Raw genomic sequence first — 20,433 nt, forward strand, 5'->3', positions numbered from 1 at the left:
CTTATCACATCAATCACACAGTACACAGACTATAAAATCAATTTCCCAATGGAGCCACTTCACGGTATGTGCTGTCTCCAGAAGACAGCCTAGTTCTCCCACAGAACTACTTAAAGAAAAAAGGGCATCCATCTTGGTTACCACGAAGCCAGCAGTACTAGTTCACCCACCACAATAACCGCAGGGATCAGAATTCAGTACCCAAATCTTAACTTATCATTACATCAGCATGGATGGCCCATGGGAGAACTCAAGGGATGGGCTCATTACCCTTACCCACCCCATAGAGCCCTGGGACTGCCACCCTCCCAACAGAGCCTGGGGATTAGAGAAATGCAGAGTCAGAACTTCACCTCGGCCCTGCCACGTAGCTCACCAGGCAGAGAGTCGGTGCTGCTCCTCATCAGCCGCTCCTTCCGCTCTCGCAGGTAGTTGATGATCTTGTCAGTCTCTTCGGCAGTGAGGTACCTATTGTCTGCCAGCAGGTTGATGAGGCTTTGGATGGCTGGAGGGTGCCCCCCACGCACTCCTTCCTCAGGGCCTCCTCGCTCCCTTTCCTGTAAGATGGCTTCATCGGCCATCTTGGCTGCCTGTCTGGCAATCTCCTCACGTTCCTTCTCCCGGCACTCATTCTTGTAGCGCTCATAATTTCTGGCCACCAGCACCATGGCGTCTGCCTGGGGCATGTTGCGATGCTCTGTAGGAGGGAATGACATGAGTTATTTTCTCCTATGGCAGATCTAAGTGCCCACCTGCTGGACGCCACCAAGCCTCTCCTAACCTCAAACCAGCAGGAAAACTGTTTCAGTGACAAAAGCCTGGGGAGGGGAGGGAGATGAAGGTTGGGAAGACAGGTGAATGCACTTCTTTGGTGGGGAACACACACCTTTGTACGGAGCTGGTTCTCTGGGGAATTCCTAGATCACAGACTTATAGCAAAAATCAAAGAAACATGAGCGTCTCCAACAGATTCAAAAAGACCATGTGGGGAATAACCATGGGAGGCAGGCGGCAGGGGGCCAAAAAGCCCTTCTGGAAAGCCTGGCTTTCCAGTGTGCTCCTCAGGATACAGCTGGCCTACCATTTTTGAATCCATCAGTTCAAAGGTCATGGATTAAGATCATATTGTGACCCTAAATAACCTCTTCTCCTCACCCTCAGGCAACATGATTTACAGGGTGGTGGGAAGACTTCTCAGAACTTTATATAAATGTCCTCACACATCTTGAGAACTATTCCTCAGAGAGACAAACGACCTACTGGACAGCCTTATGTATTCTATGGTTATGGGTGTAACCAGTCAGGCAAATAGAGATCCTGAGTGTGGTGGGAAAAGGGAAAAGTCTGTGCTGTAAGAACAATGAGCAGGGCATCAGTTGGCTGAGTCTCAACATTCTGGGCACAAAGTACTAAAAGCTACTTCAGGGAGGGATTTCAAGGAACCTACCCTGGGCTGCTAGGAGGTCAAGTCTGCCTCCTTGTTCTCACGGCCCCTCCGCCCACTTCTCTAGCACACTTCCAAAGAGTCTCCTAATTGTCTGTTGTATTCTCTGTCCCTCATTAGAAAGATGGGTGAAAGGAAGGACTCTATTGCACTCAGTGTAGTACGTGCCAGAGGTGTGCTCTCACTGGCGAGAGCCGACTGTGTGCATTTCTTCCCAATTCTCCCTAAAGTGACTTCATATTGATGGCTTGAAATAGGACATGGTGGGAGTATCACGGAAATCAGCAAATGCTATAACCCTCCCCACTCCCACTAACCGGTGGTTAAACATTTGCTAGCATACCACTGTATATACCTAAGGGCTAAATATAGGGTTTTATATATATAGCAGGCCCAGAACTGTATCTATGAAGAGCATCAGATGAACAAATGACTATGCAAGTCTCCTCCAGTGCACTTATAAAAGGGCCCTACCATATTTGAGCTGAAATTCATGAGTCATGCACCCAAAACCTGGGTCTTCTGAGTAAGGCATAAGAGAATTAATGGACTAGTAACCACTTCTGTAATTCTGATCCACTTGGGCTTCTGTACCTTGTGGGGTTCCAAACATGATGTTGACTGTACAGGAGCGGTGAATCTGGTGCTGCTGGGTGATGACAATAGCAAAAGGAGATCCTCCCCTGCTCACATCCTCCAAAGCTTGTGAGAGGGACACCTCTGTGTTGAGGAAGATCAAGTCCACTACCATGCCCAGGTCTCGCACTTTCCGCCCCACAGATTCAGCATAATCTCTGTGGAAACAAAGAGAATAAAGGTGAACACTCCACAACCAACTCCCAGTCTGCGCACTGCTGCACCTCAGCCAGCTGTGCGTGATCCTATGGAAAGTTCAAACTCTAGCCCATCCAGTGTCACCCTGGTGCCCTCCTCAGGCTCCATGAATCTAGAGAAATTTCTTCTCTTTACACAGGCTTGGAATAGCTGTGACTGGCTCAGAATGGTCACACATGACGTTGCCGGCAGCAAAGCATTTAGTACCCAGGTCCTTTTGATTCTCTAGTCCACTGGTCCTTTCTTCACACCACCTTGCTGCCAAGACTTGTGGCACATATCTGTCTTTGGGGAGGCTGCATGACATAGTGGGAAAAGCATGGGCTTTAATGCTAGAAAGACAAGTTGGGATACCAGCCCACACATTTACTTGCAAAGTTGTGATGCTTTAAGCAAATCCCTTTACCTCTTACAAACCTGTTTCTTTACCGCTAAAATGGGAATAATATGGCTCAGCTCCTTGTCTTTTCCTTGACCTTCTCTCCAATCTAAACTAGATCTTTGACATATTTCTTCTCATAGGACTCATCATCAATACATTTTATTTTGTCATCTACCCAACTAGGGTGTGAGCCCCACAAGAGGAAGGGGCTGTGTGTGTTTGCTTACCATTATAACCGTAGTAGCCATCATCTGCCATACATACAAAAAATTTGCTGAATGAATACACATATAACATGATTATTGTGAAGATTAAAAAAATTTAAGTAAAGCACCTAGCCTGGGCTAGTACAGAGTAGGTGCTCAGAAAATGATAAGCTATTATCATGGTCAAAAAAAGAGCTATCTACAGTTAAAGAAGCATCTATCTCTAAACAAGGCAGCCTAGAGCTTGTGAACTCTGCCTGCTGCTTGGTGTCTCAACACCTATTTCCCTAGTCTCTGCCTTGAAATTAGCTCTTTAACCCCAAACTGCTAGAAAATATGTGAAGTTATTTACTAACCACCTGGGGAAAGGGAACACAGCTACTGCCAAGGCTGCAAGCTGCTGTATTCTCTTCTGCTTCTCTGCTCTGCCCTGCCTCTTAGAGACTGTACACAGAGCTGGAGTAAAGCGGTGCTGTGAACTCTGCATTGGCTAGCATGATCACCTAACAGTTCTGCAAGGCCACGGCACTTCACAGAGAAGGCTTGGTACTTGGCTGACAAATGCAGAGACATATGCATCCCCAAGTCCTGGGGATTCGGGGTTGTTCCATGAAGGGAGCATCTACTGCTTTGCCTGACCAGCATATATTCCTTCTTTGATTTTCCTTCGGAAAGGCATCCCTCTCCCACTTAGTCCACATGGTTCCACAGGGCTAATCCTACCTTTAGCTCTAGGGATGGGCCCATGACCTGGCCCCTGCCAAGCAGGGCATCCCAGCACCACTGGCTAAAGGGACGGATTCAGGGATGGGGAAGTGAGCCAGGTCAGGCCAATGAGAAGCAATTCCAGGACTTTAGGGGGAAGCACTGGAGAAAAGAGGCTCTCTTTCCACTGGGTTTGCTAAGCTAAGAAGACACTTGTCTAGGGCCAGTGCCATTCTGCCTTTTCAAGTAGAAATCCTGTTTAAGAACGAAGGGAACAGAGATCAAGTCTTGACAACATGATCTGACTGTGGATGTAGCCATGCCTGAACTTCTCAGTCAAGTAAACTAAAAATTTCCCTTTGGGGGCCCAAGCCAGTTTGCAACAGGTTTTCAGTCACCCACAACTGAAAGAACTCTGGCTAACACAGCACAGCAATGAGAGAATACTCATCCCAAGTCCAGAGAGTAGAGCTGCCAAGAGGGAGCCTGAATTTCTCTTCTGAACCTTCTCCTTACTCAGGAGAAATATCCAAAGGGTTCTTACTTAGTCTGCTTGTTGACCACAATCACAGAACAGTCAACGGGCCTCTCAGCATCAAAGCGTCTCTGGATTTCCTCAAAATATTGACGATAAAGCTCTTCTCTACGCCGTTCCTCACGTTTCAAACGCTCTGCAAGGTACCACCAGGGAAAACTGAAATATGGACTGTGTCTTTCTATAAAAATAAGTCACAAGCCTTATTTTGAATCCTAAAGTACTTGTAGGCAAAGGTCATAACACACTGTCTCTCTGAATTAATCTTCTAGACTGGCCCCTAAAAATAACCAGAACAAGTATTTTTTAGTATTATAAATTCATTGAAATGGAATGGCTGGAGTAAAGGGCATGGTCATTTGAATGCTTCATCTGATACATATTCCCAAATTGCCCTCTAGAAAGGCTGTTACTGATCTACCCCTCCACAGAGGCGGATCCCCTAGTGCTATTTCTCTACATCTTAGTCAACACTGGGGATTGTCATTTTTAAAAATTCCTGTCAACCTGATAGGTAAAACATATTTCATTATTATTCTAATTTGCATTTTTGGGACAACTATTTAAGACTCCTATTGACAGGTACTAGATTTTTTTTGGAAAAAAAAATCAGGTAGCAAAGTTTTATTGCAAATTAAAAATCAGGTTCTTATCTCAACTTAACCAGGCATAAAACAATTTAAAAATCTTTAACGATGTATTGAGAAAAACCAGGCTTTTAAAAAACACATCTTTATCTAAAAAAGAGATGCTGTTAGAAATTATAAATAAAACAAAAAACCCCACATACTGCATAGAAAACGCAGATAGTTGTAGTTATTTGGTCAATGGGCAAAAAGAAAGCACTTCAGCTCCAATCTCATGTTCATTTCTTATTGCTGGTATTTCATATTTATTTCCTCTTTTTGGATGACTAACCCAGACGAGGTGCTAGTTTGCATTTCAGAAATGATTTCCAAGCTCATTGACAGGCTATTCGTATTTCTTCTTCTGACGAACTGCTTAGCTAAGTCATTAGCCCCTCTTCAACTGGTTATTGGTTCCTTCCTTCTTTTGTAAAGTGTTCTACCAGTATTAGGAATATGCTGTTTCTGCTAATTTACCTTTTGCACGAGACTGACTTTCTGGGCCTGGAGGGCCTCGTCCATCAAAGCTATCTCTATAACGGTCATAGTAAGAGTCATCCTTTCTCCTGCAATAGTCATCCATTCGCAGGTATCGGTCATAAGAGCCTTCTCTCCTGAAAAGTTAAAGAAATTGCACAAAGTTAAAACTTACCTTGCAAAAATCAGATATAGAGAATTCTTCAAGACCCAGTCCCCTGTGTCGAACTAAAGCACAGTAAGGCACAGGACTTTGGGATTAGACGAACAAGGTTTGTATCTGGGACTCACTGCTTATTAGCTCTGAGGCTGTGACTGAGTTAACTTGCCTTGCAAAATGACTGGGAAAATGTACAGACAGCTCTCAGCATAGTCCTTGGCATAAAGTAAGTGCAAAATAACTGGTAGCAATGATTGATATTAATTTTGACGAACCATTCCATTATCTCTCCATCCCCCTTCCCTGTGCTTTTCAAAAGCTGTGGCTAAAAAAAACCCCTTATATATGTACCATAATTTTTTTCTTTTTGAGGAAGATCAGCCCTGAGCTAACTACTGCCAATCCTCTTCTTTTTGCTGAGGAAGACTGGCCTTGAGCTAACATGCACGCCCATCTTCCTCTACTTTATACGTGGGACGCCTACCACAGCATGGCTTTTTGCCAAGCGGTGCCATGTCCACACCCAGGATCCGAACTGGTGAATCCCAGGCCGCCAAGAAGCGGAACGTGCGAACTTCACTGCTGCACCACCGGGCCGGCCCCATGTACCATAATTTTTCATCACCCTGAACAAAACAGTCTGAACAGAAACTCTGTACCTGTTAAGCAGTAACTCTTCATGCCCCAATCCTGCAACCTTTAATTTACTTTGTCTCTATGCATTTGCCTTTTCTAGATGCTTCACATAAGTGGAATCACATTACATTTGTCTTTTGTGTTTATCTGGCCTATTGCACTTCGCGTGTTTTCAAGGTCCATCCATGTTGTAGCAGGTGTCAGAATTACCTTCCTTTTTATGGCTGAATAATATTCCACTGTATGGATATATCTTGTTTTCTTATCCATTGATCTACTGATGGACATTTGCGTTGTGTCTGCCTTTTGGCCACTGTGAATAATGTTGCTATGCACGTTCACATAGAACTATCTGTTTGAGTCCCTCTTTTCACTTCTTTAGGGTATAGACCCTGGAGAGGACTTGATGGGTCACAGTAATCCTACTATATTTAACTTTCTGAGGAACTGCCAAACTGTTTTCCACAGCAGCCACACTATTTTACATTCCCACCAGCAATGTATGAAGGTTCCAATTTCTCCACACCTCATCAACTCTTGTTATTTTCTGTTGTTGTTGGTTTTTTAATATAAATTATTACAGCCATCCTAGTGGGCATGAAGTGGTATCTGATTGTGGTTTTGATTTGCATTTCTGTGATGACTAATGATGTTGAGCATCTTTTCATGTATTTACTAGCCATTTGTGTGCCTTCCCCGTGCCTTTGCATTGCCAAAATAATCTGCACTCCATCTTTCTTCCATTTGCACAATGTTGCTTTTCATAGGCCACAGGGAGATACCAAGATTGATCCATGAAGCATAATTCATCAAACATTCACACATTCAGCAAATATTTATTGAGCAGCACATCTACCATTTGATAGACAGTGGAAACATAACCACCCTTAGAGAGCTCTTAATTAGTTCAGCAGAACACACATAAAAAGAACTGTTACAAAAAAACAAGCAGACTGGCTGCATATGTACCTGTACATGGGTTCTCGGGAGTCTCTCATGTCTCTGTATCTGTCATACATGGGGTCCCGGTGATCTCGAAAATCCCTGGAGTCTCTTAGATCACGAAAGTCTCTAAGATCTCTCATGTCCCGAGCATCACGCATACTTCTGCTGTCTCTGTGATCCCGAATGTCTCTGCTGTCTCTGTGGTCCCGCAAGTCTCGGGGATCTCGCATGTCTCTGCTATCCCGGGCATCCCGGCCATTTCTGCCATCCCTGGGCTCTCTCCTTGGACTTCCTCGAATTGGGGATCGATCACGTCTTGTATCTCGACCATCTCCAAAGCCATATGGATCTCTGTGGGAGGCAGCAAGAAGATGTTAAGACAAAGAAACTGAAGGTAGCCACCCCTTTAGCTCTTTATTGGAGGAAGCCCCCACCCTTTTCAAGCGTTTTTCTCTAAAAGATAGAGCCAAACAGTGAGAACATGACTAAAATTTTAAGGACGGTCACCCATCTGGTCAGCAAATAAAGACTAGTAGGTTCTAGAATCTCAAAAGATTAGGACATCAAAGGAAAAATGTACGACCCAGAACCAAAGGTTCTGACTTGGGTCATAGTATTTACCAGGCTTCAGGGAATCATTCCGTATTCCTTATGCATGCCAAACTATCATCACAATCTCAACAAGTTTTCAAAGTGAAAGTGTCTTTCCCTTAGAACCTATTCTCTCCCACCAGACTTGTTTGAAAGAGATTTTAAAAGGGGGAAAAAGTTGGGGAGACATAGTGGCAAGACTCATGAAGGAAAAAAGAGCAAATGGTACAATCTCATACAAAGTAACAGTGATCAAGAGAGTTATCCTTAAAGTACAGAAAACTTCACTTAAAATATCTAGCAGGATAATCAAATTAAGGGATAAAAGAAATAGTCTAACACGATACAGTCAAGTACAAGAACACTCTGTTTCTCTGACTTCTCAACACAGTTACTGGGTAGCGGTCCCGCAATCTGAGGTTTATGTAGAACCTGGTTCCTTCTCGCCAAGGTTTTTTTTTTAAACAAGTGTTTGCAGTCACAGATACGTTTCGCCTGCTCTGATTCAATATTCTTCATGAAATGTTCCCCTCTACTGGAAACTCAACCGAAGCATATCTAAAATTAAACTCCTTATTCAACCCACTCAGTCCCCTTCTCGACTTCTTCACTTCTGCCCAAAATCATCTCCCACTTAGCAAGGTTTAAATTCTTCAAAGTTAACTTTGATTCTTCCTTCCCTACCCCAGGGAGTGACTTGAATCCTGTTTGTTTTTCCTTTTTATTCCCACTGGATTCATATATTCAATCCAAACTCTACTTCTATGTTGGCACCAACAAGTTTCCAAAAAACAAAACAAAAACCAATCTTCCAGATTTCACTTCACTCAACACATATAAATACCATATTAACTAGCCGAATTGCCTCCTGTTACCAATCACAGCTTGACTATAGCGCTTCCGGGCATCCCTCCCTAACAAATCCAGCCCCTTTTCCAACTATTCTCTCTCCTTCATTTCCCGATTCAACTTCTTCAATTCTCCTTAAGCTATTCTTCTAACTTACTTCACACGACTTACCTGTCTCAATATTTCTGTTCACATGGTTTTTCAACTTGGAATATTTGTCCTGCACTAATCCAAGTATCACCCAATCCTCACAAATTCATGTCCCATGTCTTCCAAGAAATCTTCTCTAATCTCCCCAGTAACTGCTGCTCTCTCCTCCTGCTCAACTCTTAGAGCACTTACTATTTCTATTACTCATCTTGATCTGGGATTTACCTTTTTACAGCAATGCCTTCTTGTTTGACCCACTTTATGAGTTACCTCCTCCAAAAAACTTGCCCTGAACTCTTGATCTTCCCCAACAAATACGCTCTTCCTCCAATCCTTTCCATCTCAATAAATGACATATCCACCTACTCAGTTGCTCAAGCCAGGAAACCGGATGTCATCCTTTCCTTAAAGCCCCATCCACTCTTCTAATCATATTTCCAAATTCTGTTCATTCTTTCCCTCAAATTGATATCCATTCTGCCCACGTTCCTTTACCTCCATTGGGACCACTGAAAGCCAACCCACAATCCTCTCTCCCTTTAGAGCCTTCTAGTCTCCCCATTTCTGCTCTTGCCTCTTTCCTAATCTTTCTTCAGATTACTCTAGAGTGATCTTTTTTAAATATGTAAAACTTGTCACTGGCTTTCTATAGTATTTAGAACTCAATCCAAAATCTCTACTAAGACCAGTAAGATGCTGCACAGTCTCGGCTCCTGTCTTCTCCAACCTCATCTCACCCTCTCCCTAGTTTGCCGCTCTCTTGCCAGACTGGTCTTCCAGCTACAACTAGCCAGTTTTTCTTGACGCCTCTACTAGAGCAGCAGGAACAGATCCATACTCACTTTCCAGGTCTCAGGCACAAGTATCCCATGCTGCCTGATTCTGTTAGTTTAAAAGTTTATCTTCTGCCCCTAAATCCTGGCCACGTTCTCTCATAGCACTTGTTTTTACTTATGTCATTTATCACAATTCGACGTATCTACCTTACTTGTTTAATGTCTGTCTGCCTCACTAGACCGCAAGTCCATGAGGACAAGGACTGTCAGTCTGACTCTCCACTATGAACTCACTATGTAGGTTTATGTCTGGCATGCAGATGCTCTATAAACAAGCTGAATGAATCTTGCTCTTGTACATATTTTTATTACTGCATTTATCACGCTGTTGTGTAATTGCTTGTTTACATGGCTTCCCTACCAAACAGTAAGCTCTCTTGAAGGTTTTGTATTCCTAGGACACGGTACGGAGTTCAGTAAATGTGTAATGAATTGAATTATTCAACTAAACTATAAGCCTTTCAAGAGCAGGCACTGTTTGGTTTATACTTCTGTCATTTGCCATGATTACACATATTAGGCATTCATCATGATGCCCTCAGCTTGGTAGAAAACCTCAATTTTACTTCATCCACATGGGCACAGCAAAAACAATTTAAATGCCAATTTTGCTTCGATGAAAAGTCCTTGTCAGGGCCAGCCTTGTGGCCAACTGGCCAAGTTCACACGCTCCACTTTGGTGGCCTGGGGTTCACCAGTTCAGATCCTGGGTGCAGACCTACACTGCTCATAAAGCCAGGCTGTGGTAGTGTCTCACAGAGAAGAAATAGAATGACTTACAACTAGGGTATACAACTATGTCCTGGGGCTTTGGGGAGGGGGGAAAAAAAGAGGGAGATTGGCAACAGATGTTAGCTCAGGGCCAATCTTCCTCACCAAAAAACATAAAACAAACAAAAAAGTCCTTGTCATGTATTTTAGGGTTACAAGTACTCCTGATTTGTGAGAGCAAACATATGGGAGACCAGGGAATCTAAATGAGGACAGCTAAACATTTTTCTATTAGAATAAAGCGCAGACTAACCAAGGTTCTTACTTCAACTTTTATGTCAAGTAATCCTCCTAACATGTGTAACATCTGATATTGTGTATAACGTGGGCAAACACTCAGGAGCGAATGGGAAGGGACAACTGCAAGTACTTCTGGATTAATGATCAGCAGATAAACCTGCCTTGGGGAGCAGTTAGAAAAAGTCATTAGAGGTAGAATCAGATTTCAAGTGTTCTTGGCAGTCAGGGCTGAGAGAGATCATGAACCTGACAGACCACAGACCACACACAAAGCCTCGGGCTGGTGGAAATGGGCGTGGAGATGTGGATAAAAACACCATGTCACAGCATTTCATTCACAGCCTTAGGATGATTATAAATGCCATATTTGGTTCCCATTCTTCTGAATCCACTGAAATACCTTACTTACCTGTTAGAGTCCGTCCCTGAATGTTGACTATAACCCTAAATTCCCAAAGTCTGGGTTCATGCTTCCAGTTTGAGAAGGTAAGCGGCTCCCCTTCCCTCAATGAGTCCATGTGCAACAAAACTACTAATTCCCCCTCAATTGCCTTCTGGGTAAAAACGTAGAAGAGGGTATCACAAGGGGGAAAAGAACCAAAGGAGTGGTGGAAGTAGGGACAGAGATGATGATAATTTCTTAAAACGAAAAGGCAAAAGCTTTTTTCCTTTCTCCAAAAGATGAGCAGTATGGCAGATTGCTGTTCTTCTGGAGACAAAAACAAAACAAAAACCCCTTTAGGGTCACTTTAGGACCCAAACAAAGAACTCCCCAGAACAAAAGGGCTCCTGAAGCTGGCCCCAACATCTTTCTCAAAACAAGAACTAGTTAACAAAAGGGTGGTGCAGTATGAGCATTTCGAGTGCCCCAAGGACAAAGCCTGCTGAACGGGATGCTGAGCTCAGATAAGTGCGTTAGAACCAAGTTTGTGTAGCATAGTAAGGTTCCTAATATCATCCCAGGGCACCAGAGGTGTTTTGCTGGAGACCAAATACCACTGTACCCTCAGTTACCAGGTCGCTAGACGCTAAAAAGAAACTGAACGGTGGTTAAATAAATCTCAGCACTGTAGTTCACAAACTGAAGGCAGGTGACAAACACTACTAAAATTCTGTTGCAAATTCCTCATCTATTCAGCATGGGGGAAAAATGCCAAATGCTCCTTGCCTTGAGAGAAATATAGTCATATCATTTGGAAACATTTGAGAGGTAAAGGAAGGATGGGCGAAGGGAAAAACCATGGCTCAGATGGCAAGTGATGTGCTTCTGGTAGAACCGCTTCTCTTCCTGGGGACTGGCAGGGTTTGTAGAGCACTAGGCAGTTGAGAGCCTACCCAGTAAGAATTGACAGACGATTATCTTGGAAGACTGATGAACTCGGAACCTCTCTGGCTAGAACTGAAATCTCAAGTTCAGGATGGTGTTCTTTGGCCTTGGCTGTACATAAAGTCAGGGAGGAAGGTCTCTCTGTCCTTCTCTTCATCAGTATCTCCTTTTTATTCACTGGAATATTTTCCTTGGGAGGACCAGCCTTTTTTTGCTCCTGAAAAGAATCCTTCATCAGTTCTTCATACTTCTGTTCCATCACAGATACTGTCCACAAATATCCTTATCTAGATGGTTGGCTGCTGTGTGATGTTGACCCCCCACCATAATGGCTCCCTGCTACTGTCAGAAATGGAGATGATAGACTTGTGCAGAATTTTGCCATTAGGTACACGTAGGATGTGGGGCGCAATGAGACATCACACCTCACAGATCCAAGTTTTGTAAGTGCCTATGCCTCTCCCTAGGAAGCACGCTGATGATATTCTCAAGCACAAATCCGGCTTTTCTGTTGGTGGATGGAGCACTTGCTGAGAAATGATGGCTCTTCTTTAAGTGTTAGTGCAGAGGTAATCACAGCCTGGAATCTTTAATTGTGAGGCCCACCTAGAGCTCGGGCTGTCTCATACCCAAGGAACAAGCAGTTATCAAAGGAATTAGCACTGTGGATACGTAGAAATCATCTCTGGCTACATAAGAAACTTGTCAACAGCTAGGTTATTTCCGATGAACCAATCCCTGATGACTTTCACCAAAGAGGCACCAGGCCTAAGATCCTTCACAGATACATGCGGAAAACTCTCTGCAGAGCTTTTGATGTAGACAAGTTAATTCTATTTGCTCTTCTTTAGGTCATGGAGGAAGGATTAAGAAATACAGAGTCTCACTTGCAGGCCACCTCTGCATAAGGTTATGCTCCAAGACCTGAGTTGCCAAGGTGTTGAGCTGAAGATGGAAAATGAGAACATGTGAGGTATAACCCGAATAAAGGTCCAGTCTTTGAAGAAGGTAAGGACTAACGCGAAGCACCAATGCCACACGACTTGCCTGGTAACTATGCAGTGTACTCAAAGGAGTCCAATGAAGTGGTCCAAAGGTTAAATGATGAGAATTCAGGCTGAAATTTGATCTATAGCAGGGATCCCTGATGCAGAGTTCTTTGCTTGGCTGGGCCAATATTGTCAGAATTACACACTGGCAGCTGGAGTCATTAGGGAGACATAGTACTGAACAGAGAGCAATGCCAGCAGAATTGTCGCTTACAGAGACATTTGAAGAGGTGATAATCCTGTGAAAATTCCCAAAGACACCTAAGTGTTTTGACACTCAAGGTTAAAGTCCAGCAAAATGAGGTGTTACAAAGGTCTTGCCAGCACGCTTAAAAACAATTTTCTTATTAAAAGTAGCAGCACTGAAGACATAGAGGTACAACTTAAGGGAAAAATTTGCTATAGGTACAGTGTTTTTTTCCTGTGAACAATGCATTCTCTATGGCTGGGGCACACCACATTACTAGGGTTGCCAAACGCAGGAAGTTTGGTTGTTGTCAAAATACTGGTACATCTGGAACTACCTCAAAGCTTTGACTGGAAGCACGCACCCAAAGAGAGTGATATCCAGTGTTCACTCTCAGAGAAATGATTAGTCCCTTCCAGGCTAACCACCCACCCATTTTGCCTACTTATTGCATTTTATTTCTGCCCTATTGCTGTATCTTAAGAGAGAATGCATGATCACGGCAATGATCAAAATGTTAGTGTTCTATTTGGAACATAATTTTCAATTTATCTGGCTTTAGGGTTTTAAAATTTTTATTTTTAAAGGTAAAAAACTAGGACTCTGCCTAGGTTTTAGATGGGGTTCAGAACAGATTTTATTAAACGTGACATCCCTCTTCCCTGAACCTTATTAAGCATGACTGTGTGAAACTAAATCAAGTAAATAACATGCTGAGGAACCCAGTTAGGGACATATGACTGAGGGGAAGACTGATTCTTAATGGAATGTGAATTAGCCTAGCTGTCCCTCCTATCGATTATAAATAAAGCAGGAAGCCACTGCTCCATCCATATCCCAAACAACCTCATTTTAGAATTTATTTCTGCAGAAGGCGCTATTTTAAAAGGTATATAAAAGTGACATATTTATAGTGGTAAGGAGAACATTGTAAAAGGCCCCCTCCAATGCTGTTTGAATGTTTTTCGGGGGGGGGGGGTGCTGTTACTTAAAAAAAAAGCATAAAGCTATTTCTTCTATTACTGATGAAATTATGGAGTTACATTTTAGGTTAGGATGAAATTAATCTTTTTAATTTAATGCCTGCCAATGGCTACACTGGATTCCAACCAAGGGAGTTGGTTGTTTCCCTAACATTGCCAGTGTTTGTTGAATACCTACAATCAACTGGAAATGTTAAAAGCATTTGGTTAAGTATTATTAATGGGACGACATAAAATATTCTTCTCAATCCACAGCATGATCAGGAACTACTCTTTATTCTGCAATGTGCCCTGTTTTTTTTTTTTTTGCCTGCGGAAACACACAGACAACATTATCCAGAGATCATAAGCATCATGGGGACAAAAGTGGGGAGGATTTTACTAGTGGAGTCAGTATCTTTACAGTTACCAATTCCACACTCCTCTGGCAAGCCACCTTGTTCAGAAACACAGACATTAGAGCTCCTTGGAAATTGGATACACACTGTATCTTTTTTCAAGCCATTTGGCATCCACTGCTTCCAATGGGAACCCCATATTTCTGGCCATTAGATGCAAATTCTAAGCCACCTGTATTCCATGTTTATTGGGGCAATGAGGAGCAACACAGATGGGACTACCCAACATCTGCAGCATGGTTAGATGCAACATAACGGAAGCAGACATTATATGGAACTGTTGAAGTTCTACAGGATTCATTTATGTTCTTAAGGATACTCACACATAGACACAAAATCAATCAATATAGCATTTACCTGCAAGCTGCAGGCATTCCTAATGGTTTAAGGAGAAGAGACAGAAAACAAATATATATGCTCAATTCTGCAGTGAAATCAATGGATGGCTAGGGCATCCACATGACAGCTGTAGCGTAGCTGTTGTTGTGGTGTCAGATTCAACAACTCTGTGTAGGCAGAGTGCTCAAAGAATCCAACTGAAATCAGCAGCATTACTTTGTTCCTAGGGTCTGCTTGAACTCTGCAGAGCAGACGTGTGTTATCTATTCCTGGTAGGTTAGAAAATACCTTTCACTTCCAAGTAGGGGCATATACACCAAACATACCACAGCTATTCTTTCCAATAAGTAGGTAACAAAACACAGATGTTTTTGTCCCAAAGCAGGACAGCTGTATGTTATCTGCCAGTGCTCAGTTGGGTATATCCACAGGTGACGTGTGGAGCTACCAGCACAGACTAGGATTCACCGTACTCAGCAGTGTTCAGTTCACTGTAGGAAATGTAGTTTACAGTGGTACGTAGTTTAGGTATAAAGTTTACTGTGGAAAATTGGCATTTTTACCTGGGGGCAAAGGCAAAATCCATACTGTGTATCCTCTTGGGCCCTGAAGAGACATCAGATATGAAATATATCATATCTGTCTACATTCCACACAAAACTACACACACTGCATCCACTTGCGTGCTGTTATGAGGCCAGACAGTTTGGATACAATATACTCATCTTTTGGTGTAAATGATAACATTAATAAGGATCTTCCTTGAGAGAAGAGGTCAATTTAATGCTTATCTCGAGGGTACACGTCAGCACTATCTCTTTTGTATATACTAGAAGGAAGAATATATTGGGGAAATGTCCTTTACTTCCAGGAAAGCTAAGAAAAAGGGAGACTTCTGAGAAGTAGAGTGTTTTTGCCCTTTTTATTTCCCCTCAATAGGTAACCCAAGCATGCGAGCAAACAGGGGATGTGCGGCACAGGCACGGCAGCAATCTGTCAAGCAGCACTTGCGTAAACCTGGGTTAACATCTGGACCGGCAGCCATTTGGAATGAAGAGTCGAATCTCTGCTGCCTGCTGCAGTGCAGCATGGCACACACCAACGGCCCTGGGGCACTCCTCCTGCGGTGGAGGCTCCCACTGACACGTGAGCTGGGGACAGACAGAGGTTCATCCTCTTCCAATCACCTGCAACTCATGTTGCAAGCTGAACTTGCTGGGTTTGCCACCGAAAACACAAAGCTTCCTCTGCATCTCCTGATGTATGTTTAAAAAAGCAGCAAGGCCCTTCACACAAAGTTCATGTTCTTATTGTTTGCTTGAGCGTTTCTGATTTGTTGGGGGGAAGAAAAGACCCTTGATGTACGAAGTTGGGCTTAACTCCCCAGAGCCCAACTCTCCCAGGGTAACTCACTGCTTCAGGGTACTTTACCTTCGTGTGGGACTGGGTCTTGATGGAGCCGTATTCATATTTCTTCTTTCCGCTGCCTTATTAATATCTGAAAAGAATAATCAACCCATCTGTTCAATGCTACGGAATAAAAACAAGATCATCAGCACATTTCAAATGAAAGCAACAACAAAAAAACTACAACGACAAGCAGACGGTGTAAGAAAATCCATTCAGAAGACACACCGTCACTTGGGCAATTTTATTAGGTCACGGCAGCACAGTGTCAGGGCTGGTAAGGAACGTCCTTCAGTTTTCTAACACATAACGTGTGTAAAACTGATTTGATTACGCCAATGCTTTACCACTCTGTCGAGCCCTAAACCTAACATCTGCCTCCTCCAAAGGAGGAAACCTAAACTCTTGGAGAGTCAGTTGAATGATTCTTTTTTGAGGGGAAGAGAAAAGGAGAAAGATAAGGGGAGAGAGAGTTTAAAAAAAAAGAGCAAAGGCAAATAACTCCATTTTACGTTATAAAGAAGTAAGAGTTGGACTCCATTGTCTTAAAATTTCCAACATTCCATAAAGCAGGGCTTCCTTTTAGTGTGCCTTGTGTTACATTCCATTGGACAGAATCTTCCAGAATGAGATGTAGGAAAGAAATTAATTTTTTTTCCTAAACAAAGTATATGATACGTTAACATCTATAACCCTCATAGATAGGTAACTAAGAATAAGAATTGGCATTTGGTATAGTACGATTAGATAAGAAAACACTCATAAGAAGTTTCCATTAGAGAAGGCTGGTATATACAACCAGATAAGGGAGAACAGTGGAATCATATATACTTATAGAAAAGCCAATTTGCCCAGTTAAAATCTGCTTGCTAAAAACAAAACAAACTTGCTTCACAAAAATTGAAGTGAACAACAAAAACACTATGTATAAGTAAGAATTGACGAAGTATCTAAAGAAATGTACAAATCCATGCCCAAAGATAACACCTGACAATTTTTATATGACTTAAAGACAAATAAACGCATGAAAAATTTCATACTTTAGTTGAATGAAGAAATAAAACTGCTTCCTGATACAGTGTAGTTTTGTTCCGATTGTTCCATATTAAGCAATTAATAGTCTACCTACTGACATTAAAGGGTATTAAGCACTCACATAATTAAGTGCTTTAAAACAGTAATTATGTATTTTAAAAATTCCAACCAGAGTCCTATCATGTGAAAGACCACAGTAATAACAAACAAGCTTAAGAGGTCTGGTATAGACTTTACCCTACTATGTTGTGAACTTCTGAGTTCCTGTTCAAGTGAGAATGATATTCAATTCCATTTTCAGTCAGAAGTCTCTCTCTATTATGTCTAGGAGAAGAATGCCTTTTGACAAAGGTCAAAAGGTAAAATAAGTCGAAATAGTCAGAGAAGTATATTCTACATAAATTGCCTCTTACTTTTTCAATTAAGCAGACAGAAGCTATAATCCCTCTCTTGTCAAAAATTCAGGAAATATTTTCTATATAGGACTTGGCCAGTAGTATCTGACCATGGCTTTGGTACTGCACCTGGCACCTGCACAATTTACAACTCTTAAAGTTCACTAACATCTGAATTACATATTACATAATGATAAGCCTTACAGGGAGTATCTAGTTCTTTTAAATGTAATTGTGAAGAACATCAGCTCAGGTTTACAAGGGCCTACCGACCTAGTCTGCTCACTTACTCTGTACTGCCTTCTAATACCGGGTGACTATGATTCAGAGAGAAATGTAATGTCTTTGATCATTTAAGTAGTTTTCAAAGTATCTCTGGAATACACTGGGAATGGTGGTGGTGTCAAGATTTATTTTAAACAAGTACCATATCTCCCAGTAGGATTCCATATATTAACACATGGTCTGGTGAATAAAGAAAACTCATCTAAACATTGACTTGACCTGGCAAACATCTAGGTGAGAACACAGAACTTATGGTACTACTTTAACTGGTAAGTTTCTACTAATGCTATATAATTTGTTCTCATCATATGAAAAAGATTATTTATATTGTATAATTATACCCAGTTCTGTGAGTGCCTACATATAGGACTGGGGAGACCAAAGCAGTCATGTATTATAAACCTTCGGGGCAAATCCAGTTCTGGTTAGAATGAAGGTAAATATTTACTTTGAAGTTGGTGAACTTTTTTTGCAATTACTTGAAAGATTGTTTAAACATTCAAGATATCGTCAAACCATTTTGATTGTAATTTGCCTCCTAGTATCTATTTTCATTGAGTAGTCCAAAACAACTATATTTAGATGGTATGGCTTATGTTACTTATGCAAAAAAGAGAACTCTCAGACCATTTTCTTAATTTTGGGAGTCAGCCAACTTTTAGTGTGGTATGTCAAGTGTTTGTTTATTTGCCCCACTTAACAGTTCCTCAGACCTCCATCTTGGTGAGACATGGAGAAAATGAGACCTGAAAATTTTGATAGTTTCATTACTATCCAAGAGGACTGCTCAGGTTAGGGTAGGGCTGGGGAGGTTTCCAGTGAGAGTTATAAAAACAAAACTATCACCACCACTAATCACCATATCCAAAAAATCCTAACCTATGTGCACACAGAACTTCTGGAAAACCTACGAGTTTAGAAACACAGGAAGAACAGAGAAGCTACCAAAAGCACAAATAACTTCAGGGAGATGATCACAGTATAGCAAAGATTTAGAGTCAAGGTGAAAAACTTTTGCCCCATCCCAATTTTTTGTCACACAATTTGAAAACCCATCAATTGGAGTTTGAAGGTTCATTTGAACAAGTTTCTCTTTGAAAATGCAAACATTGGGACTGGTAAACGGGGCTTTTGTATTAACTAGTTCCTAAATCCTTACAAAGATATATAATCCACACCAAGGAAACAGAAATAACGTTACTATAAAGGAAAAGAGAAAAAAGATGGAAAGACAATTTGGGGACCTTTCTGGACATTACATGGGGAACCAAAATTGGAATTTAATTGAAAAGAGGGCAGTGGCAACTTGGGAGTCTCCAAGGAGAGGTGGAATGCCTCTGCTGCATAGAAAAGGTAAGAAATGGTGCTTCTTTCTTCTCTTGTTATATTTTATCTTTGCCAAATGCCCTAAGACCAAAAGTCAGTCTTTTAGCGTCTCTTCCACCTCAGCTTGTTTGGTACTTCTATACTAGCAATGTGAATGCCATTCAAGATCATTATCACCACCTTGTGCTTAACCTTGGCCTGAATATGTATAATTTCCATCTGGTCTTCTGAAAACAGTTGAAAGCACTTCTCCAGTAAGGATTTTTAGACAAGGAAAACAGCACCAACTGAAGGGATTTACATAAAAGGAAAAATGGAGAAAACAACCCCAGAAAACATGTTATGCAGGAAGCGGCAGAGCTGTTTTAAATCACGCAAGAATGGGGTTGAGAACTCCCCAAGAAAGACACAATGCCTAATCTACAATTTTACTTCAGACTAATGTAGCAGAGTTCACACAATGATCCTTAGATAATGCTATAAATAAAAACGCATGTTTCATTCACAGCACCAAGAACTGCTTTGCTCTATTTTTTAATTGTACCATCACAAAACAACTCTTTTCACCTTAAAATCAATTTTCATACTTCACAGGCTATTACAATGGAAAACAATGAGGATTACTCTAAACAAGTGCCATATGAACCACAGTACTTAGTGACAGTACCACCAGTGGCTGCTGAAAGAACCCAGAAACCTACACAATTTCAGTAAGTGATTACAAACATGAAATAAAATTCCCCGAAAGGTTTAACTAAAAATCAACTAATAATCAGGAATTACTAATTGGAAATGCATGACGATAAAGATAATGCCACTTGGAAAACCACAGTGACAAGACAGCGGATATCATATATTAAACTCTCCATATTGGGAGGGGAAAGGACAGGACTTCTCACTTAAAATTATATATACAAAGATGACTTTGATGGTATTCTGTAACATCAAGGATATTATAACGAGTTATACTGTAATGAATCAGGGATAACAGAATGCTCTGCTTGCTGTTTCTAAATGAAGCTTTTAAGCTCACTTTGAAAACTATGCATTCCCTCATATTTGATTATCTCCTTCATTCTCTAATTAAAATAATTATTATATCTTTAACTGTATTAGAATATTATTCCTTGGAACAGGAATGGGAGAAACAATGATAGCTTATATTTACAGACTGCTTACTCTGTCCCAGAGCCTGTACTAAGAACATTACGTACAGGATCTCATTCAATCCTTTCTACAACTCTTGGAGTTAAGTACTATTATGATCTCTATTTTGTGAATGAGGAAATCTGAAGTTTAGCGAAATTAAGTGACT

At 41.6% G+C, this 20,433-nt stretch overlaps 1 protein-coding gene across 3 annotated transcripts in view; it reads right to left on the reverse strand.

Moving 5' to 3' along the window:
* NCOA5 (nuclear receptor coactivator 5) overlaps nucleotides 1-20,433 on the reverse strand; it is a 30,008-nt gene that overhangs the window by 2,040 nt on the left and 7,535 nt on the right. Inside the window, exons 2-7 of one of the 3 annotated variants that reach the window (XM_046679346.1) lie at nucleotides 16,102-16,168; nucleotides 6,975-7,301; nucleotides 5,210-5,346; nucleotides 4,116-4,242; nucleotides 2,039-2,238; nucleotides 377-697 (exon numbers count right to left, since the gene is read on the reverse strand). In XM_046679346.1, the coding sequence (XP_046535302.1) occupies nucleotides 377-697; nucleotides 2,039-2,238; nucleotides 4,116-4,242; nucleotides 5,210-5,346; nucleotides 6,975-7,301; nucleotides 16,102-16,139 (1,150 nt within the window). In that variant the 5' untranslated portion in view covers nucleotides 16,140-16,168. Of the gene's footprint in view, nucleotides 1-353; nucleotides 698-2,038; nucleotides 2,239-4,115; nucleotides 4,243-5,209; nucleotides 5,347-6,974; nucleotides 7,302-16,101; nucleotides 16,169-20,433 lie in introns of all 3 variants that reach the window. The other 2 variants (XM_046679348.1, XM_046679347.1) reach the window with 2 other exon arrangements.

This window comes from Equus quagga, chromosome 12 (assembly GCF_021613505.1).
Source record: "Equus quagga isolate Etosha38 chromosome 12, UCLA_HA_Equagga_1.0, whole genome shotgun sequence".
NCBI lineage: Eukaryota > Metazoa > Chordata > Mammalia > Perissodactyla > Equidae > Equus > Equus quagga.